Raw genomic sequence first — 25,835 nt, forward strand, 5'->3', positions numbered from 1 at the left:
ACTTGTTATTGTTTTATACGAAATTCCATAAAAATAAAAAATGATCTGTTTCCATTACCTACCTACTTACTTTGTGATATTTTACCGAATACGTGTCGATAGTTAAACGATAATTTCATATTAAATTTTTAATTATAAGTAAGTAGGTAGTACCAGTTGAGTATTTAAGGTTAGCTCTCACCAGAACCAAAAAAAAAGACACTGAAATCTATGCCGAGATATTATGCATTGTAAATAATAGTTATATACAGAACTACAGAAGCTACACATATAAAATAAATAGGAATATGCTGTAAAGTGTACAGCTGCTATTTAGGCATAATCACAGAATATAACAATGGCATAATATAGGTGGATACTAAACTGTAAAACAATTTTGCAATTATATATATCAGGAGTGATCAGTTTATAGTATGACATAATAATTAATACATTTATTATGCATTTATATAATATTATTGACATTTTACATGCTATAATGGTTGTATATTGGCGCATAATAATATATTATGGTATATAATAATATTATGTAACACAATATTATATAATATAATGTATTTATATATGACACGATATTGATCATTTTGATTTCGGCTTCAAATGAACGTAATTTAGACAAATGTAGCAGATCATTTACACATGCTATAAATATATTAAATGTATGCCTACCAATTCAATGATAATGTGTAACATTATTATTTATTACCAAAGTACCTATATTATGCATACCTACACAATATTGAAATTGATATGATACGTATGTAGTATGTTTTGCAGTCGGACATAATATGCATTATGCGTTTATATAAATGTATTATTATAATTTATAATGTTATAATATATTGTACGCACGTCGACTGCCGTACACGTGTGCTTGGCTCGGTGTCCCAACACGTCTTGAGGGCACCTTTCGTTTCCACGCCCGCGGGCAAGACGAACGGCTGCGGCGGATGAAACGCACGTCGTCGTACGGCAATGCAATGGCGGGTAGTCGGTAATGGTGGGTAGGTAGGAAGGAATAAGGCATAGTAGGTAGGCACGCAAGTACCTATTACATAGATAGGAAGGTATATACCGAGTACACCTGCGACTTGCGACTGAACCTATATCTGTATAATATAATAATATATATATACACACGATTCAGCGCGGTAACCGCCGAGGAACAGACTGTTTCTTATATGGTCACTACGAGCTGCTACATATAGGAGAAGAGAATCATACATTATTATTACTATTATTGTAGGTATATATATATAGTAATAATAATAATAACCGCTGTCGCTGTTTCTTTATTTTTCTTGCCTCCGTCACTAATTAATATTCTACAAACGTCTCGGAACTACTATGTATATAATAATATACTATACCTATTATATACCTATATATATATATATACATCGTAGCACACGCACACGCTCGCACGAAACGCACGCACTTACGACTGGCACACACATTTCAAGACCAAACATATAAATATGATTATATACTCCCGTTTGCGCGTAATGAAATGATCGAAATAGGTTTTTTTTTACGTGTGTAGTACTACCAAAAACCGGTCATTGATATAAAAGGTTTATCGATTTCGAGTTGTTGTTATTTTTTTCACGAAACTTTGACCCAATAACAAGACGCTGCTTGGCATGAGTCCATTATGCATGCATGCGAATATATAAATGGTTACATTTTTTTTTTTTTTTTATAGTTTTCGCCGGTTTCCGAATTCCGAGTGCGTTCAAATGTAACGAAACTCTACGGATTTGACTATCTCGTAGACACATCGCACATCATTGTGAAAAAAAACACCCATTATCCAAATCATCATGTATATTACTATTATAATAATAATATACTGCTGCAGGTTTGTACGTTTTGATCATTCCGAGTAAACGCGAATAATCGCATAAATAATACACCACGGTGAAAATATAAAGCTGTAACAGACAACAGTTATGCAATATCAATGCTGCAGGACCTATTATACAATACATATTGGTGAAACTTCAAACTTGTAATGCAAACTGAGAGTGATAAGTTGTACAGACCGAATGTAGTGTAAATAATATCATGTCGAATACGGAATAGGTCTAATAAGGTTAATTCAGTATTATGTTTAATATGGTATTGTTTTATAACGCCATTATACTTTAATAATTATTATAATAACGCGTAATTTTGAACGATTAAAAAATAATATACTCTATGATCCCTGAAATCTTTGTAATGACTTATGTTTATAAATTTAGAAGAAACAAAACAAATCATTTTTATTACAACTGGATCTCAACATATTAATTTACATAAACACAATGATTGGAAATAATAAATAATCAATTACTTTGGGCGAGAGTTTGAGACAGGCGTTGAAGTGTTGTTTGCGTAAATATTATTAAATCATATTTAGGATAGTATCTCGTTTGTCCACTTTTTTTAATACGTAGTTTCATTAAATTTGAATACATTATAAGTTGTATACTGGTCTTTATTATGTCCAAGAAAAATAAAATATGGGGGGGGGGGGGAATTATTTTTTTTTTTAAAAGTGAGAATTCTCTAAATTGTTTTTATTATTATTATTTTTTCTAGTTAATTTTCCTTAGTACAACAAAAAAAAAACAATGTTAAAAATTAAAATTAAATAGAATTCTTCCATTAATTATAATTTATAAGGTAAAACAAAATGTATTCTTGTTTACATTATTGTACGCATATTAAAAATATAGTTGCTTTTATAAAAATGTAAAATGTTCTATACTAAATGATTAATATTATATTAATATAAAGTCTCTTCAGCGCCATAATATAGAGCGACAAGAACACAAAAACAAAATAAGGAATTTATTTTTGGTGCACTCAAATTTATAGAATAAGCAAATCAGTATTAATTATTATAGTTATTCTCCGAATAAATCAGCCATGAGAATATTATTAAGATATTATTATAAAACAATTATTATGCCATTAAAATTTAATTCATCTGTAATATATAAATTACATTAGAAAACCAAGTTGAAACTCAAATTAATAATTGCATAGATATTTCAAGTATAATATTAAATAATTGTTTTAAAAACTATTAAATACCAATAAACTATTTAAGCTATAGGGTGCAGAAGCATTAGGTTAGCACAAATCACATTCTAATTATTATATCAAGTATTGCAAAGCGCCATTATATTACTTCCAATGTGTTTATTATTTTTGAAAAATTCCCACATTTTAATGTCAGTCGTTAAACAAATTAATAATGAGTGGACGAAAAAAAAATTGATTCAAACGGTTATAACGTGACAATACTGACAATGGTATACCATGAGAAACTATGCTCAGTGTTCACATTATAATATTATGCGCAGGTAAACGTGACGGCTCGCATGGGTATTGGTAAATAGTATTACGCTTTATTACTTACAGAAAACGATCAAAAGCTATTCAAATAATAAAATAGCAACAATGAATTTTTCATACAAAGGTACGCATATTATAACCGAAGAGGCCCACAATATTTTATAAATAACGTAAAACATTCAACTAGCGTTCATAAAATATATACATTAGTCCTAGGTGCAATAACTAAAACCGATAATAATATTATTATGTATATTGGATAGGTATAATGTATATCATATGTCATATAAAACTATAAAAGCATAAAAAAGTATAAAAGGCACATGCACACAATTGATTATTTAAAAATTGATTTTTACCATTTACACGTTTAATAGTTCTTAACTGAGAGTTTTTATTTCTAATATTATATCATAATTTAATATTTATGTATTATTTTTCTTCCAGAACGATATTAATTCCATGGCATGCATTACATTTTTAGTGTGATGAAAAAAATTCTTAATAATTTATACTTACATCATAATCCATATTATATAATATTATATTTTTTCACATTGTGAATTATTTAATATTTTCAAAATACACACCCAAAAAAATAATAATTCACTTACGCCATTAGGGCATTAGGAACATTGCCAAGTTTCTTTTACTCGATTAAAATACCGGATACATTTAAAATTAATATTTCTAACAATAATACTTTTTTGACCTTTTTCATCACATAATGGACTCTCCGCAATAGCTATTTGCAACAACAAACAGAATCTACTTTTCTAGGTATGTATATCTATGTCGCTGTGTCTGTATAGTATAGTCGTCTGCTACAACTCCTATATAATATTGAATAGGTATGTTGGTAGGTACGCCACGCCAACAGCCGGTCTCGGTGTCTTACCCTCCACACAAGACGTTTCACATCAAAAATGTTAGGTCGTAAATAAAATAATACAATTTATTTCTTATTTAGACATTTATTTTAGAAATTAAATCAGTCTTACTTTGAACAGCAGAGCTAAACTATATGGCCAGTCATAATAATCCGTTGTATATTTTATCGATCAATTGCATAAATATTAAATGTACACGATTTTACAGAAATTTAAATTTAAAAATGAATATTATTTTCAATAAACTGTAATTAAGTACCTAACTAGTAAAGTAGTAACTAAAAAAACAATTATATAATATGTTATATGTATATTATAAAACGCCCATAGAGTAATTTGTATGTTTTTGCGTGTTTTGCCAGTGTGGGTTTAGAGACAGATTGTAGTATATGATAACAATTTTTGAAAGTTTCAATATCACGCATTTTTTAAAACAATAATAAAAATAATTCATGTTTTTCTACCAATGTAGACCAATGTGAACATTTCATTTAAGGAGTGGAAAAGCAGTACAGACTAAGAATGTTAACAGAATACTTTTTTTTTACTTTTTGATTTTACAAAACTTAATTTTTAGATTAAATAATTGCCTAGCTGAATGTTTATTTTATAAAATGTTTATATTTGTATAAATACTCGTGTAAATATAAAAATATATATAAATAAACGATTATACTTAGGAAAAAATAATAACAATAATATAATGTCACTTTTTTTACCTGCCTTGCACCAATAACGAGTTAATTTTTGTTTTACATAAATTAGTACTAAAGAGTAAAAAGGTTAAAAATGTAGGTAAATGGTATTACTATATTATACATTTATACTTCATTGTTTAAAATCATTAATCCCAAAATAGTTTAAATTAGATGATTAGTTATCATCAGTTCCATATGTTAGTCACTTAGTCCTATTATAATACTCGTATGTAATTAAGTACTAATCAATCTATAAAAAAAATAGTGTGCTACGCGCCTCCGCTACATCAGCGTATAGCTACTAGGTTTTAGATGTACACTTTATACAATAGCATCGTTCTTGAACGATCAGACTATCCAACAATAATTTAATTTGAATATTGAAGGTATATTTAATTTAATAAGCATCGATTGTTCAGGTATTTTTTTTTATATTTATCTATAATTTGGGTTAATTTGTGTTCAAATCCACATATTAAAATGAGTGATAAACTAATATAGAATAAATATTAAATAATAATACACTACGATTATATAGGTATCTCAGAACACACCCAGATAACATATTATAATTCAGGGAAAAAGTATTATAATAATATTTAGGTCCATAGAAAATGATAAGACTTGAAATGTAAAGACTGCACATGCATAATAATTATTATATTTAATTATATTGTTTTCTTATAACTGAAACTGATTTACGATTTAAATTTAAAAAAAAAAATAATAATAGTGGCAATTTTTTATTTAAAATAAAATATAATAAAATTGTTTAACGTAATAATGTAATATTATAATAATATAGGTACTAAGCTAAGTTAAATTGATAATTCACGTTTATAAATAGTACTTAGGTTCTTACTTCGATTTTTATTTACCCGCTAATAATAATATAATCTACTCTTCATTCCTATAAGTATAACGCAAATACAATTAATGTATTCAGGCTTCACGGTTTCAGTGGTGCAATTTAATAATAAGGGGCTCATGTGAAAATTTCTAGACTGGGGCCCTTACCTGCAGCTAATAAAAATAAAAAACAGTCATACCTTATCATAACTCTAAACAATATTGTTTTCTCACATTTCATAGTTAATAATTATTACTTATTAGTTATTAGTTATATATACGTATTTTACACAGGTTTCTCACATATAGGTATTCGTAATTCGAATTCTCTAAACTCAAAAGAGTAAAGACATTAATATTTATTGTTATTATATTAAAACAAATAATATAATAATATGTGTTATCACAGATTGTAGTATATGAATATCGTATATAAGATTTCAGGGCCCCTGTGAATTGCGCCACTGTTGTTGATAACTATAAACCAACTTTGATTTCCTACAATCATTTGAACATTGCATCTTGCCGTATTTTTGTTTCAATTTGTTCAAGATCTCTGATAGACGATGGCTGATTAAATAAATTATCATCACCAGCGATGCGCGTCTTACACGGATCTACATTATTTAGATGCCTACGCGTCGATTAATAATTCAGCGGCCGGGGTTTTAAACGCGAACGGTCTAAACTCAAATGTTTAGGGTTTATATTTTTTAAACGAAAACGATTTTCTCACTTTCACCAATAATAATAATAATATTATAATTTTAATAACACGTCATATTAAACGTATTTTATCGGTCTAAAAATGATGTTGATGATAATTGTAATGATGCGCGTACGATAACTATTCCGCCGATTGTGGGTTGGAAAAACACAAAGCAACAATATCGCAATGAGCCACTCCACGCGGTTATTTTATATTATAAATAATAATAACAATAATATTATTATCGCGTAGATATATTGTAATATTATTTTTATTTATATTATTATTATCGCGTAAATTGTTTTTCTTAAACGGTATCGCTGATGGCCGGCAGAGGTCGACACGGTACGGTCGCGCGCCCAGGCGACGGCGGCAAACGATGAAAAAACCGGCTCCGCCGGCGGCCCCACCACGTCCGCATGTAGCGCGACGCGGACGGCCCAGCATTCGGCCGGTGGCTTCCTGCGTGTGTCGTGTGTTCTTGTGCGTGCGCTCCGTATCAAATATTCGTCCGCGATCATAATAATAATATTATCACTATATTTCTTCTATAACATACGATTATAAATTTATATTACGAATCGGTCGACGTGATTTCGGTTCTCTCGCGACTCGCCGCCGACTAATACTATACGTTAATAATCAAAATATATTATACTCGAGATCGTTTAAGTGGCGTTTTTTTTTGTAAAACCTCGCGCCGGATGTGTGCGACCGTTAAAACGCGACAAATCGGTTTTTTCCAATCCGGCCACGATGATGTGTCGGTGTTGATCTCGACTAGACCGGACTACGAATAACTACAGCAGCAGAACCGCAGCCATGAGGATTCTCCTGTGCGTTTTCGTCGTCTACTTATCAGGTTGGTGGTTTTAAAAATTCACTATTGTTATCAATATTAATCATACGTCGTGCAGAGTCCACCATCCGAAAAAAAAAAATAATGTAGTCCGCGAACGACCGACCCGACGGCCCCGCGGGGTTGTATGCTCTCAAAATTTATCGCGATCGTCTTAAGCTCGGTAAATCCTATGCGTGTATGTGTGTGTGCGGGTAGGTAAAAATATACATTCGACCGACAACGATAAATTTCGTTTTATGTGGAAAAACCCCTCGTGGTACGTGTGTGCGCCGTTCTTTTATTTCGGATCCACATTTTTTTTTTACCTTGAATTAAATATTATACTATGGCACGGCCGCACGGGGCAACAATCCGGACAACGCGACGGCGGGAAAAAAACGGATCGGACACCGCTGTGCCATTATAGATAGTTTTGTAGCATGGGACGTTCGAAAAACACTCGGCCGAAGCCGATACTTACAAATATTATTTTTTTGACCTATTCCAACCGTTTTCTACCCAATCTCAAATACTATATTATTATATTTTCCGTTTCGTTGATATTTTTTTTTTTTATAGTTTATAATATTTTAGTGTGATAAAAACCATTCAGTATTGATGTATAATAATATAATACTATATTTTTTTTGATACTAAGAGTTTGATAAGCCTAAACGTTGAAATAAACTGAGTAGATTTAATGCTTATTCTATAAGAACAATAAAAAATAATTATTACATTTTTTTAATGCGTCTTTTGAGATGAGACTCGTTAAACAAAGACTTTATTTATCTGCACTCTGGCCAGGATAAACAAAAACAATGCTTCGCGAGTAACGTTTTTTCTTTATTATTTTTATATTTTATACACTACTTATAAAAATATTTTTTACGTTATTATTTGAAACAAAAATAGTGGGGTATAAGGTGCTACATGTTATACTATTTATCATGTACAGATGTACTACATCCTACGTTCCTATATAGTAATAGTATTGTTGATATTGTATAGGCAAATATTTTCGTACTGTTATGATTTGAATTGTAGTTGCAGACATTTGTGGTGTAATGTTGTTGAATTTTTAATGAGTTTGGAAACCGATTTTCCGCTTGTCATGGAAATACAACTGTTTCCTACCGATTGTACACATTTTGCCCGTCCTTCGTATTTTTTCTTCTTAGGTACATTATTTTCTTTCAATACTCGCGGACTATTATTATGATTTATGGGTATATTCATGCAACGTTCGGCGCACCGTTAAAATCTCAGACGGCCAAATCGGCGGCGGCGTTCGGACGAGATCTACAAAACCGATAATCTAAAATAAAATATGTATTGTTGGGAACCACTGTAGGGGATAAGGTTTTCCAGTTTTTACAATGATGGGGATGTGAGCATTTGCTCAGGTAAAACGTGTGTAGGTAGTATTACTCTGGACGTGCAACATATTATTGACAGGCCAGTGTTGTGTGGCCGTGTGTTTATTGTGTCTGCACGACCCGAAGGTCTTTTAGTGTAAAATAATACTTCGATATTTTTTTTCACTCTCCTTTCCTTGTCCACGATAGTATTGTGTATTTTTGTGCGTGCATTTAGAATGGCCCGGTTTCTATAGTGTGATTCGGCGGCCAATGTGCGTATAATATAATCCATAGGGGACAGATTTCAAAATTAATATTACATTATAATATCGTGTGTAAATATAAAATAATTAGGTGTATGCACGTATCGTAATTTGTCCAATAATAAATCGACAATGTTTGGACTTGACCCTAGACGTCAGCGTGACTGTCTAAAGGATTTGATGTATTCATGCGTAAATGCGAACTCGAATCGCAGTCACGTTCTGGTGGTTAAAAAACGTTTTATATTTTTTTCTTTAAAACGTCGCGCAGCCGACGAAATTAGCGAAAATATTATTTACCTCCGGGGTGGTCTGCACCGTGACCCAAGACTCGTTTTTGTACGCCTAAAATAATATGAAATCATAATATTCTAGTGTTTTACCGGATTTTTACTTTTAAGCAGAATCCCTTCAAATAGTTAATGCAATTATTATTATATTTTCAATCTTGTATGGTGATTTTATAATTCTCTGCTCGTTATTTCTTGGTGCAAACCATGTGTGATAAAAATTAATTTGCTTTGTGTCTGTAAATATTTGCACTGTGTTCTAGTAGTGAATCTATGCGACTTTACTCAGTCTACTCATACACATTCTGTATTCTGATATTAGTGATATTACAAAGAATATAATATCAGTTAATTGATTAAATGAGTAACATTTTGTTTGGAAATATATTTATATAACCTAATAACCTTTTTATTAAATCATCATTAGGTAATCCAAGTGTTTATGATTTGGTTAAAAACTAAAATAAGTAAAGTACCAGATTTAACGTTTGAATTTGACAATACGAATAACTAAGCAAGATTGACATACAGTGGAACGTTGATAAGTTATAACTTATAACCCTTTCCCTAGGTATAAAACTTTTATTAATATTGTATTAGATAATGCCTTTAAATAATTATTATGTTAACATGGTCATCATTTATATTTTTAGTTTTCTTGGAAGTGCCTTGGTTAATTTGAATATTGTATTAAAATGTACATAACCTACAGGTTTTTTGTAGTAACATGAGATTACTATAATTGCGCGGTGACACATAGGTTTTTATTTCTTCAGTGTTTTTTAGTCACCTTGCTTTTTATTATATTAGGAAATGCACTTAATCCGTGCCTAGTGGAGTCTGTACGACAGGATACTTTCTCTCCAGCCGGTATTTCTTATGAATCGTCGTCATTTTTCTCCGAAATATTGGACGAATTGATTACATAATATTATCCTGTTCTACATACAATTATTTGGATTATTTAAAATAACGGGAACACATGGCTCACAAATTACAGTGCATCATTGGCTGTATCTCAACGGTTTTTTTTCATTTTTCTATCTGATACTAACGGCGATACTGTCTTAATTATTTCGGTTTATTGCATAATAAACGATTCTTTAACACAGTTGTGCTTAAATTCCGGCAGTGTTGTGTGTTTTTCTCTCTCTATAATTCTGTTTTCAGACATCTTAATTATTTGTCGCCACATGACGGCCTAACGACCGTTTATAATATTATATTTTCGCTGGTTTCACAACGTTCGGCATTGTTCTTGGGCCCCCATGGTGGCGGCGCTCTAATTCCTTCATCTAGGGTACGGAAAATGGATCGTTTACTACCCGCAACGAAATATTCCGATACGGTGATCTATTATCCTATTTAATCTATAATGTCCCACTAATATTTTATATGGCTCAATATTTATAAACTAATAATACAATCAATTTCCAAGTCTACTTTTGTCTTCTGTATTTATAATGTTGAAATTGATAAACTTAATTAAGTGGTAGAATGGGCAGAAAAAATAATCAAATTGTGTCTCATTTAGTAATAATTTATTAAAGAATATTTTTGGCGTAGGAATTTATTTCTTAACTCTGTACTATTTGTTTTCTTACCTAAACTACTATGATTCGTGTTAATTTTATTTCTTTGGTCGATTACATATAATTGTCTATTGTTTATTGTTTATTGTCAATTATTATTGTCACCGTTGGATAAGATTGGTCTGATCGTTATAATATACGACTTTTTGTGAAAGTATTACGATTATTGTCGTAAGACTCTAAAATCTACAATGAGAAAAACCTCGTGTTACATATTTTACGACAATTTTGGCGTATTATAACATTTTTTGAGATCTATATAATCTCAGAATCTCTAATGGCAATTGGTCTAAATCGTTTTCACACATGTTATGAAGAAATTATACTGGTATAAGGTATTTCAGCCATTAGGTTATTCGACAATAGTAATGCACTAATGCTATATAAACTCCGTTATTTGTGATGTTATTTGATATTTCCATACCTATATTTTGTTTTCATATTTCTCAATCGTTTAGGGACAATGTATTTTATGTATACCTATTTGAAATTCGCGGAACGTGTAGTATTTACGTAACGGCCCTGGTAATAACCAAATCTCTATAAACATAATATTTTTCTTCGAATGGCGCATTTGATATTTTAAGGTTATGAACTACCAATAAAACAAATAATTTCGAGGCTATTATATTATGTACAATTATTATGATGAGAAAAAAACCGGTTACATGTTACATTTAAATATAATCTTCCCCAGCTACCGTTTGAGGTCGATGGGGTTGAAATGCGTGTAAATATTCAATTTCCCTGGCGATAAATCACACAGACATGGTATACGGTGCTCTCTTGCTGTGTACAAGACAAAGAGGACCCCATCGTAATATACTGTCGGCACTAATGTCGAATCTCATTACCGTCGAATAAATTTTCGGACCATAACACTAAACTACGCAACGTTATTGCTATGATATTTTATCCCGACACACGTCTGTAGATGTATGTAAGCCGTGGGCGTAGTATAGTATAGGTATAATATTTTTAGTTTTTGTCGTGTTTTTTATTATTTTTTTTATTTATATATTGTAATAAATGTTGCTGAGAAACTGGTTTTACACGATATTGGAACCAGTTTTAATATAGCAGACTCTACACGCATTATACTTGTACGTGGGCCGTTGCAGCAGCAGCAGCGGCAGCATACATATGATCGATAGGGCGCCGGTCGCAAGACAATTTTTATAACTCTCCTTCCTCTCGCTTAATACGTTTTCTATGCTAATGACATTAATTTGCGTCTGGCTGTTTATTCTTTTTATTCTAATCGAAGATGAGCAAACTTTATGGTATGTTAAACCTTAAACGTGACTGTTGTTTTTCTATACAATGAATGTTGACTCATATAATATAGTATATATTATTAAATAATAAAATATTGTTGCTATATTGATGCTTTGCACGAAAAATTTAGTTGTATATTAATGTTACTGTTCAAATCACGAACTAATAATCTAGTATCTAGATATAATATTATTATAAATAAATCATATTAACGATAAGCACCTCGCACAGTTAAGGAAACGAAATATTTTTACTTTTTTTCGTTATTATTATTTATTACGCATACATATATATGACCGTTTTTCTGATCAAGTTTTCATTATTTAGATTATTATATTATTATTAGTTGACCAGTATGATAATATAAGCGGGTGCGCACGATTTTTTTAAATGTCAAAGTTGTGCAATCGCAGCAACAGCTACAACAAACTACTGCTGTGGTCGTCTGCGGTGTGTTTATATTTTGAAAGCGGTGGTCGAACGCGAGCCACAGCGCGCGCGTGTAAGCGCTACGACAGCCGTGGCGGTGAAGGCACACGACTTGTCGTGACTCGGAAACAATGGACGGTGGCAGTACGTCTGCGGTCCACCCAGTCGTCGGCGGCGGCGGCGGCGGACGACCAGTTCGCGTCCATTAACCGTCGTCGTAGTCGGTTAGACTTTTAAGAGTGTATACACGACGATTAAAGACACAGTGGCAAAGAGAGGAAAGGATATAATAATAATAATAATAATAATAATAATAATAGGACTACGAAGAATGGAAAGAAAAAAAAATCGAAATAATAATGGTTTTGTCCGTGCCACGAGCCGACCCAATGCGTGACTGGCGACAATACCGACGTGTAGACCAGAGTAATAAAATATTCTGAAAAAAAGGTGCTAATTGAGATTTGCACGTTATGTAAGGGGGCTCTCGTTGACGAAATTTTTTTGTTCAGTTACCTAAAAACCAAAACCGCTTGTGGATATAACACACGAACGCCATATAAATTGTAAAATACTCTGTCGACAGTGCGTGGGACGTAGGTATAGATAAGATTATGCATTTTCGGTGTAATAGTATAATACTATAAATTAAAATACCTCGCTAAGAACCTGGCAAGTTGTCAACAAATATAATAATATTAATATTACATTATACTATTATGTTATATAGTATTATACACAGTTTGACCGAAAACTCGTTTTTCTCTTCCCATCATCTTAAATTATAACGATTGACCGAAGCGAGTGTCAAATTCAAATTGCTACGACTAAAGAACATTTTTCGTCCATGAATAATTCCAAATGTTTTCATTTCTTTTTAATAACGATATAGGTATGTTTATGTAAATTATGTTGACGAAATAAACAGTTCGGCTTCAATATGCAACTATATATTGTACTACTAGTATGGACTATAATATATTAGGTAAAATTTACATTTTACATATTATCATCTGATACATAATGTAATTAAAAACTATGGAAACTGGACGAAAAGTGTGTTGACATGTTTATCCATCTCGGGATTTTCGGATTTTTTAAAAATTATTTTCCCCCTTAGTGTCACTAAAACACCACCACTCTCCTTCTAGTTTACCATGCCCTTTCAGAATATTCAATTTCAACTGTTTTGGCTCTCGGGGTCGGTTCTGCAAATCCTGCGGGGCCGTAATAATACGTATGTGACACATATACACACAACGGGTATACAAGAACGGCGGCCATCTGCCAGATTGCTTTTTAATGTCGGCCCTTCAGCGATTCTCCGGGATATTTTCTACGACCACCCTTGTTTGAAACCCGCGTGTAAGCGAAAAAGACCGTTTTTATCGGACATTTTCCTGTAAAATTAAATATTATTATTCTACAAAAATGTATTACCTCGTGTATTACTTTTTGACTCTGGTTTCAGCTGTCATTGGACTAATGTAATTGTGAACTCATGCAAACGACTCGTTGTTTTATATACGTGATGACAATATTCAAAGTCATTTATTCTTGAAAACCTACCGAGTATACATATCTATGTATCTTAGGTTATTTATAGAATTATAAATATAGAAGTCGTACAATTGATTGATAATTAATTCAATTTTTAAAAATAAATATAAATGTAATGTATATATTATAATCAATATAGTTGTAATTGATTAAATTTATTAATTTATAATTTGTATGCTGAATGTTAATTTATATATATATATATATTAAAATATATTCTTAAATGCAATTTATTGATTATGTAAGTATGATTATCAACATAAAATTAATAATTCCATGATAAGATATGAGGTACCTCTATCGTCCTATCATAAATTAATTTGTATAATTAAATATAATATTATATAGATACCTAGTACCTACTGGGTTATTTTATTACTTAATATGATACAATAATAATACCTACACATAAAAAATTTTATTCAAAGTATTTATACAACAACTATAAATTTACCATTTGTCTTGTATATTGTAAAATTGTAGAAACTAAAGAGATTATACTCAACATTTAAATATTGGAAATTCTAATAGAAATTTATCACTGTTTTACTAATTTTGAAAATTAAATTTTGGAGACAATTTTTTTCAATACTATATATTTGTTTTGATTAATACATTTTGTTTGTACCTAATAATTTTTTATAAAAATAAGAATTGATTTGAACATACATAATGTGTAAAATGCGTATGAGTTATTACGTAAAATATGAATATTCAATTAGAAGTATCTACTCTTTATTAATTAGTTATTAAAAAAATACACATACGTATATTATGTTTTATAATCAAAGGATAATCAATTTTTGACAGAAATATTGTCTTGGGAATCGATTTATTACTATACAACATTTTAAAATAATCTATTCCCTACATGTGTATGATGATTTTGTCTTGATTTTTTTCATTTGTTTTTTCAGTGTTTGATAAAAAATTGTAGCTTGTGTACTTAGACTGAAATATAGGTACTATATAAAACCGGTTCTGACCAGATGCGTTCTTTGTACAGCCCACGCTATTGTTTATGTGTAACACCAGCATAAGTCTTATTAAAATTTTTTTACCCCAGACTCTAAAGTAGGCGTCTAGCGATCCAGTATAATCACTCGTAACTAATGCGAGGGCGAACTCAACCAATACACTTGGGACGTATGTTCATTAATTATATACATCTACGATCTACTATTCTAGTACCTATAAATAACATATTATGTATATTGGAAAAGTTAAAAATAATATTATTCAACTCTTATATCGACCAACAGCTACCTATATATTATTTTTTTATTGATATGTATCCTTTGCGAATTATTGTCGACCACTTGAATGTTAGCATAATAATATATAAATGAGATTATTCTGCAGTATCCATACTAATACATTAATACCAATCTACACCACAATAATTTAGCAATTAAATAGTCATGATAATCTGACTGTTGTAAATTTATATTTTAATTCAAAAAGGGTTGGATATAGGATATCTGGATATGTATAATATAGACTGTAGATCTATTAAGCATATTACACGCAATGGTTAAATACAACCATCCAAAAACACACAAATAAAAAAATATGAATTGTTTTTAGCATTTTTCTCGCTTTGACCTGGTTGTATTTTTACCTGGTTCATTAATAAACATTCAACTTGGGGATTTGGGAACGTAACGGATTAATTTATATAAAAAAAAAAACTAACAGGAGTGTAAAAAAATAGCAATAACTTAGTCCCTTAGTAATTTATTAGTTTGAATCTTTCGGTCGTTAGCAGCGCTTTGTCAAAAAACTAGGATCTACCCCCTGAGAAATGAGTTTAGGAGAGTTGTTTCATGGAAAATAGGTAAAAATGAAGTAAACAAGTGCATTAAAAAGGTCGTTATCAACTTTTATTAATAGTGATATATTTCATGAATTCTAAGTGGTATCACAATATTCATAGAGTAGGTATAATTTAAGAATTATAAATAATCATGCAAAGTTAAATCCATTTATATAACTCTTATGACTTGTGAGTTTATGATATACATATTAATCTTTCAATATTTTATTGTTTAACTGAAAGTACATGCTATAATTAATTTTGTAATATTATATAGCTCTAAAATACACGAAGGTACATTAAATTTTCGAGTTTGCCATTATAATTATAATATTCTGTGGACAACCCAGGACGTTGACCCAACGACAACAGCAACCAAGTTTACGGCCACTGTTAATCTCTCTTCATATATGTATATGTATATATATATATATATATATATATATTGATATTATTATAAATGTGTGTATGGCGTGCGCTTGATGCAACAGAAGTAGTTGGTGGAAAGAGAGGAATAATTCGATACCCGGTTTTGAGGTTATAAAACAGAAGTGGTTGCTGCCGTACCAGACGGACGGGAGTGAGCAAGAGACGTGGTGAAAGAGTGCGGGAAAGAAAAAAAGAAACCAGTGGAACAAGTTAGCGCTGGAGCCGGCTCGCGTCGTCCGCATATAATATCATGTCTTGAGGCTACCCAAACCGCTACACCGAGACCTATCCTATTGACTTTGACCCGCGGTCATGTGTTACTTTTAAAACATACGTAGATCCGGCTATACAATATATATATGTATGCAATAATTGAGGTTCACGAGCCTACAAACATAATATTTTGGTGGTCAACTGCTGCAGTTTCGTCTAAAAAAAAAAAGTTTTCATAGATTGTGTGATATTGGGTACCCATATACCATAAAAAACTATTGAGTCGTTAAAAATTAACTAAAATTCTTTATTTATAATATTATAATCTTATTCAATAACATTAGTCATGATGTGTATTTATGTTTGAGTTAATAAAATATTAGTAAATATCGCTATTTTAAATATTTCTGAACTTTCAATGTAGACTATTTTTTAACTACATTATTTTGTTTTAAAATGTTTAACAAGGAAGTTCTAAGTAACTTTGAAATTTTAGACGGATGAGATAACTCAACTTTTGGTGTTAATTAGGGAAGGAAGATATTTTGTCTCGGTTAGTGTACATAATATCATATATATTCATTTTAAGTTTTAACCACAACTTCATCATTATAGTTACTTATCTATTAATATTTTGAAAAATGTCGGCGCATTATATATGGGTACCACTGCAGCATAATATTATATGAAAAAAGTTGCTGAAACATATATTATGTATTAATTTGTAAATAGAGCTTATTACGGCTTTCAACTTTACTAGAACAGCCATCCATAATGTAGGTAACCGGGGACAGTCGCATGAATCGAGACTGGCCGTGCATGTTTCGGGCTATCCAACTCGGGCAATAATAATTAAATTAGACACAAGGGCTTGTGAAAGAAAATAATATACTCCTAATAACAAACCTAAATGGAGATTCGTACACGCGAAAAACTGATTTCCTACAAAATTACATGTTGAAAGAGTCACGTTCGCATATAATTATTTGTGCGCCCCGGTATACCGTTATAAATGGTTGTAATATGTGGCGAGCAGCCTCCGATGCCGATAAATCTAAACACGCGTCATTTTTACATGTTTATAAACAAATTGCCATTGTTAAGCACGTATACTTTCTATTCTTAACTTGTCTATGCGTTATCAATTGGAAAGTTTTTGAGTTCTAAAAATGCAGTTCGAGGTGAAAGTAAGTGGTTTGAAAATTAAGATTGATGTACACCCTATACAACTTACAAGTTGTCTTAATTTGTACTTAAAATATTAAATAATATACTTGGTATTCTAGAGTGTCAGTTGATTATAGGTATAATGATCTCACATTGATACTCATACATTTTATTCAGAATGTAGACTAGACGAAATGCACGTTAATCGCACACTAAATATAATATTATCTAATTGTCTATTGTTTGTTTTGTTGCAGGTATGTTTTGATATCACGTATGAATATGGTTTTTCGGTTACCCACTAAATTTGTAATGGCAAAAAAAAGTGAGTACCAAATAAATTACTAGGTTTCCCTTTAGTCGGGTTTTGTGGTCATAGGTATAAGAGAGAGTTTGCATGACTGTTTTCTATGAAACGCTGACAAATAAAAAATATTATTATTAAACTTGATTTTTTGCATTGAGTATTAGGGTTGTAAAAATTTAACAAATTTGTACACTGTACAGCTATTATGTACACATAAGTACCCATTTTCTAATTGACAATTTTTTTAAATTATATATCTGAATAAAATATATATGTATTTCAGTATTTGCCATTTGGGAAAAAATGACTATATAAACTAGCATATCGTTGTCTTTATTAAACCAGGTCACATATCATTTAATAATAATATACTAAAGTGAGAAATCTATCGTATAATATAACATACTTACATTTTACATAATACATAAATGTTTGTGACAATTATTAGGTATAGCTGGGTATAACATTGATTAAGTATCTACTCCGGTTAATTTTTACTAACTTTGCGGCATTTCATTTTTTACAGAAAGTAATTTATGTTGTATACTTATATTATCAATTATTATTAATCCTATTATTTTATACTGACGATGTCTATCGTGATTTTTCCAGGTAATAGACGTATATTTCTGTTGAGTTTTAGCATAAATATTAAATTCTATTTTATTTAATATCATTTGTATCACGCAAAAATTTAATTATGACGATACAAGGGAAAATGGAAATATTTACGATTCTTTTCCCATGTAGAACAATAGACCACCCCCTGGCGTGTAAAAAAAAAGGAGAATAATATCGATGGACGTTGTTATTTACGAGGGTACGATATTAAAGGGATAAACCGTGCCTTTTGCGATGGGCTGTGATAATGCCGTCAACAATTATGTTTTCCCACTTGATAAATAGCACTATTCATCTCTCAGTCCCTTATGGGAGAGAAATAACACGGGGATATATATTATTATTTTCAACTAAAATATAATTTCGATAGCCCCGAGGTGTTATAGGTTGAACGTAGTAAACGTAACACGTAAACCTATATGTATTGTTAAATATTATTAAGTTGATTTAAATTAATTGGCATGTACCATTTATAACGTTAATTTTAATTAATTGTAAAGGCACTCTCTCACGATCTCAAAACGTTTTACCCCCTCAATCGCTATAATATAATTTAATTTAACCAATGAAAATTAACGTACTTTTTCGGTTTATCATTTGTAAATTTTCTTTAAACAAATTCACGAGTAATTATTATATAATTTCATACCTTACATATTTGTTTATTAAAATTAAATATGTGAAGACTATATCCTGATTTAATTATTATAATATATCAGATGTTGTTGCATGCTATAACATGCTTCCTGGTTGCCACTTTAAAAAAATATTCGCACTAGATTGTAACCTAGATGAACTAAGTGGCAATACCATCCTGATGGTAACAACGTATTAAATTATTTGAAATTGCTAATAACGAAACATAATGTTTAGCCTTTTAAAGTCGTTTTCAATTTTTATAAAACTGTATTTAATTAAATTAAAATTTAAAATATTTACCTACTTGTATCGTATTTAATTGGACTAATAAGTTTGAAGTTTATTACAAGTATCTAACATAACAAACTAAATGAAAAAAAACTTTTTAATGAAAACAAACATATCAGTAAAAGCACTGTTTATTGGGTTGGTTTGTATGGAGTGAAAGAAGTTTGAAGTATATAATTCAACTAATTGAGGAACAGTCTCAACTTCTTTCTTACCATTAACCACTTTACCAATCCAAATAAATTATATGCTTACCCAGTTACTCGTACTATATGGTTTTTATTCCAATCGTTCGCTGTATAGAAAACCTTTGTGTTATTAATGGTTTATATATCACTGTATAAACTATTAAATTGTCTTCTTTAAAGATTCGTCTTGATTCAGTTTCCTGTTTTACGATAAAATATATTGATTGCCTCAATATATATATTTTTCCTTTTTGCAAACATACAACAACCGACATATTTTAACGCTCAAGGTAAATTTGTATCCACCTAAGATAGTAAGATACAGTAACTTTTATCATTATATAAAAAAATTTTCTTTTTGAGCATATAGTTTACTCTTTACCTAATAATATACTACAATCAGTAATATTTTATTTTATAATGTGTTCATTATACATTCTAGTGCCCACACATTAACGAAGAAAAACTATTGTGAACTGTGCCGTTATATTTTTAATTGCACTCTGTAGGTATATAAGTATAAACATATAAAAAACTATAGCAAATGTTTTACTGTTAAGATTAATATATATGATTCGCAGTAGTCTAAAATTGTAATTTTCTCATCGAACTTGTTTTCTATACCATCAAACGGTTGTTAAATGCAAGTAATGATTTTGCTGTTTGAATAAAATTTAAAAAAAATACCTGTTCCTATTTTTTATCCTGTCGGTCAGTAGGTAAGATAAAAAAAAAATATTGGTCAGTGTAGCACCCAGAAGTGATATAAAATGACAATAGTCACTTGGTGCTCTCAAGCCTAGTAATGTTCCGGTTGCAATTTCATGGTATTTAATAATATTGACGGTAAACGTTGTGCGGGAAAATAATGATACAAATAAAATATATATATCTATAACAAACATAAGTATGTACAATATTATAGTGGCGAGACACATCATATCAGGTTTTGTTTATTTTTAAGTTGTATAATTGTATTAATGTACTAAATTTAATTAAACTATGTATATACTATATAATAATAATACATATAAACGTATCACTGAAGTTTAGCCGATAAAATTATTACGTATCACGTACTTACTGGAATTGTTTGACTCCTGGATTCTTTCTTCATTTTTGAAAATGCCTAAAGGTTATACCAAAAGGGAGTTTTTGGTCTAAATTGGTAGAAAATCTTATTACGCGAGTTCATCTGTTGTAAACCATAGGTAGCGTTAGTTGAGTACGTGTGACCCATTGGCATGTTGCAAATTACCACGATATTGTGCTAGTCCTTTTTTTGATCAACCACGTAGTTTTAAAGATGTATAAAATGTTTTATCACGTTCTTAGAATCTACAATATAACTTAACGTGTATTGCTAGGTCTTAATAATAACTCTAAAATCAAACATATAAAATATAAAATATAATCTTCGAGAATATTTAACTTAAATATAATGAAATAGTAATTTTAATTTTAATTAATGATTTACTTGTAGGTAGGTACCTATAATTATTTTTAAATAATAGGTTGATTGTTTTTAAGCTTGATCACTTAATGTATTGATAAAAGGTATCAACGTTTAAGACTTATAAAATAAATTAACCATTTTAATTTTATTAATTATTAGAACATTTTTTACGCATTCAAAGTCTAACGTCTCCATCTCTCCCATTAGTACCACCCGTATGTGTCATTATTATTTTGCTGGGCGAGTTGTCTACTATAGGAAATAAGTAAATGTTTGGGCCATTCCAAAATGCCTCTTAAAAAAGATTATTAACTATATTACCTATATCGAATATTTTTAATCAATTTGATGCACTGTTTATAAACACGTCAAATACTCACAAACATTAGTTATTGTTAAGTTAATGTATTTTTTACCTTCTCGTATATAATTAGTTAATATACGAAAACTAATTTACACATACACTTTAACGTTATATAGTACGTGCTAGATAAATAATTTACAATGGCCACTACATCTATTATGTTTATTATGAATCTATATATTATACTCGTTACTAGTTCCTATCTATATTAATTGGTGGCTGTTCCTCGGTAACTAACATTTCTCTAGCATTTTTAGCTCGAGGCGTTTTATTTATTTTTTTTAACCCGTCCATGATACGCCCGATTTTAAATTGCATATAAATGTATTAAAAACGAGAAACAGTGAGAGAGGGAAAGGAAACAGATATATTATGATAGTTGTGTGCTGCAGAGGAGAGGGGAGGGGACGATACTAATGGGCCGGCAAGACTTTAGATTACCATCGTCCGTTAATAATAATAATAATAATATGTAACATCGAGATGGAAAAGAAATAAACCGAGACAACAACGCGATAAAGAGGAGGGGAAGTAAAAAAAAGTTTAAAAAAACAGGTGCACATGTTACGTAGAAAAACTGGTTACCACCGTCGTTATACCTAGAAGCCACGAGTGCGTATATAATATTAACTACACGGGCATATCAATACGACCGAGCGAGCGGTCATCCACTCCGTCCGCATGGCCTCCAGAAGCGTTTTAATTGTGCTATGGCGGCGACTCGTTCGTCGTGTTTATATATTGTACGCAGACGGTGCATCCCCTCCCCCCCTCATACGGCGTATGGCTCCCGGGTAATTTTACGAGAGGGAAAAAAATAGTAAAATAATAATAATTATTATTATAACGACTCTGGTGTTTGTATGTGATTTTGCTTGGCTATCTGATTATGATGGAAAAGAAAAAAATAATTATGGTCCGTCATTGTGCCCGGCTGCAGTGGTTGGTGCAGGCCGCCGTCATATATATAGGTAGATACTGTGTGTAGGTATAATAATAATAATAACAAAACGTCTCCGGGCTGCTGGGTGGAATACGGCAGATATGCATAGGAATTTAATTAATTATTCACGTGGCCTTAGATTGGCTCGGAGGCTTTGGTGGAGGATTTGCATATATCTACTGAACTGGTAGCAGTATACTTATATTGCTCTTGATTTCAGGATGTTTAAAACAATTCATAAAAATTAAGTATTTAAAATCGGATGAACAATATTAATGGCTGCAATTTATGAAGAATACATTATATTCAAACGTAGCAAAATAATGAAACATTTTGAACATTTTTAAAAATGTAATAATACTAATACTCATATACCCACGCTTTACAAAGTTAAATAAGTAATAAAGTTTTTTTGGTAACGCGATATAATTCAATTTTAAATTTAAAAAAAAAACGTAAATTAAACTATACACAATTTTAATATTTTTTTCGCATTGGTCCATTTTTTTTTCATGAATAAAGTTTAAAAAGATTTATCACTGTAGCATTGTTATATTTTCTGCAAAATATTCAATGCATATAGTTGTATAATGTACTTATATATAGTGGTCATCTGACTGCCGTCGTCGTGAAACGTATCCCGCTGACAGTCTGCTGTCATAACGATAATAATTTGTACTATACATGACATATGTCGTGTACGTTTTCTTTCCGGTATTTTTCATAACATAATCATATTGTTATTATAATAGTTATTCCTACTTATATTTACATAGTGCACGAGAAATATGTACCTACCTATCATAGAAAATCTGACGTGGTGGCATGAGGGCACTTGGTTGTGTTGTAAATGGTAATACAATAATAAATGTCTACCGGTCATCTGATTCTTTTTGCGTGTAAATGATATCATGAGTAGAAAGCCTCGGAAAATATGCACACAACAGTGGCCACTATTATGTACATATATTATACATTATTGCATTTTTCTCTTGCAGAAGGAGCGGCTCTATGTTTGTAAAAAACCACAATTTGTGGTCATGTGTCTATATATATAGGTAGCAGTTTCAAACGTTATTCAAATACAAACCGTGTTGGAAGGTATAACGTATTAACGTGTATAGTATATATACTATATAGGCGTATACTATGTATTATAGTGTCTTATTATAATGCACGTTAAAATAGATTGAAAGAGAAATATAAGAAAGATGTATGGTTAAATCATCGAAATTATATATAAATCATTTTATACCAATCCATTGGGCAATAAAAATGTTGGACAAATTATTTAAATAATATGTATTTATTACATTGTACCTGTTTGAGCTTAAAGAAGTATAACTTTGATGAACTAGATTATTGAGGTCATAAAAACATCTGATGTTTGAAAATCCTTCCAAATAATATTTTTAAAAATGACCTTAAATATGTTAAAGAATATATTTATTTGACTAGGTGTAGAGAGTTATTTTCATTTTGTCTTACCAATTTTATTGTATCTTAAAATTCAACGCTGTAATTACTATACACCTGCTTGTAACACAATAATTCAACGAACTCTACTAATATAGTAAGATGATATTAAATTGTTCAGAATATTTTTCAAATACAATCTTGGACATTGATGTGAAATCTTATTTAGACGAACACATCCGTAAAAATTGTGACTAATATTATATATAAACAAAATATTTCTTTTATTTAATAACAACATATTATGTCAGTCGTTTATTTTATTGATAGTTTTCGTGAATGTTCTATAATTTTGATAGCCAAGCTGTGTGAATGGTGTTAATATTTTATCTTTTTTATTGACCAGTAATTGTGTTCTTTTATCAGTCAAGTTGCTTTGTCACAAATATATTTCCTTTTATATAAGCATATATGATCGTGATTATGGTGGTGGACGATACTGTGAAATTTGAGATAATATATCCGCAACTACAAGTAGAAAATCGTTTTGGTTTTTCCTTGGCAGCTACTTTCAATTAGCTCACATTCGTTTCAGGAATCAGTGGCCTGAAATGGCGATTAATTTTCCCGGGAGAACGTGGAAATATCCAACATAGTAAAGTAAAAAAATGAGATGAATAAAATAACATTGCTTCACACGAAGAGTGTATGAAGCTTATAAAAATGTAGATCGACCAAGAGCTAAACATAGTAAAATAGTGAGAGAGATGGAGAGAACAGACACGCGGGCACGTTATAACCGAGACGAATTGTATTTGCTCACGGACTTGCTCGTTCAATTGGATTTTGTTTATGTTTATATACTATTTTTTTTATTCATTATTATTCCAAAGCGTTCATTTTTTATACCACATCAACAATAGATTCATCTCTTTTTTCAAACACTGTACGCGTTATTATCGCATTAAAAAGATCGAAGCCAATTTATAAAACAAATTGTTCTGACGGCCACCGTCCATTATTTATATGTGTATGTACTCGCACAGATCACTTGAAATATTCAATTATTCCGTGAGTGTGTTCACGACATGTATTTTTATATTTTTAAACTGCATAAATTGAATTATTTTACGCGTGCCACAAGATTTTGGCACACTCAAATCATATTACGTATATTTAGGTATGTGAAATACTTGAGGCATCTCACGCAGTTAGCTTCTTTTAACATTTTGTATAATTTTAATAATATTGAGTAAAATTATTTTGAAAATATTACACATTTGGAAACTTTAAAAATGCATGTATACAGTCTGCTAGAAATAATTTGAATAGTATATAAAGTATAAAGGAACTGCTCATGGAAGATTCGTACGTGTTTTGAATTGTTCTTTTAACTAAACACACGTCCTTGGTAAATCATTCAATTGTATTTTTTTCTATCGTTTACATGTATATATACGTTTAAGGGGTCGTCTTGTTTGCCGTCATGTTGAATTGGCAATCCCTAGAGAATGCTGCAAAATGGGGATGAAAAACAACTGTCATAATATCCTGGGGAAAAATAAAACTTGATCCAGAGTTTTATAATATAGGTTCTATATATAAATTGGTGTGTATCTGATCGGATAAGCTACAATGTTATAGGGATAAAGCTTAAGATGGTTACTGTTTGAAGGAAAAGTCATCAAAACACTACCTCTATATACGCATGTGGAAAAAAAAACCGAAGTTTTTCGAATGGTTTTCGCCAAGCGGGTTTGGTAAGCCTCTTTTGTAGTCAATTCACAATGGCGATAACGTTAAACTTGTAACTTTGTATAATATGATTTATAAGTTCATAAGCGTGTGTCGATTGCAAAAAATTATAATATTTCTCCTGT

General features: G+C 30.6%; 1 protein-coding gene across 3 annotated transcripts in view; it reads left to right on the plus strand.

Annotated features, from left to right (window-relative positions):
* Positions 1–6,940: 6,940 nt before the first annotated feature.
* Positions 6,941–25,835, plus strand: part of LOC132942394 (hemicentin-2) — a 51,656-nt gene continuing 32,761 nt past the window's right edge. For all 3 annotated transcript variants that reach the window (XM_061010716.1, XM_061010717.1, XM_061010718.1), the window contains exon 1: positions 6,941–7,356. In XM_061010716.1, the coding sequence (XP_060866699.1) occupies positions 7,317–7,356 (40 nt within the window). In that variant the 5' untranslated portion in view covers positions 6,941–7,316. The remainder of the gene's footprint in view (positions 7,357–25,835) is intronic.

Source organism: Metopolophium dirhodum, chromosome 4 (assembly GCF_019925205.1).
Source record: "Metopolophium dirhodum isolate CAU chromosome 4, ASM1992520v1, whole genome shotgun sequence".
NCBI lineage: Eukaryota > Metazoa > Arthropoda > Insecta > Hemiptera > Aphididae > Metopolophium > Metopolophium dirhodum.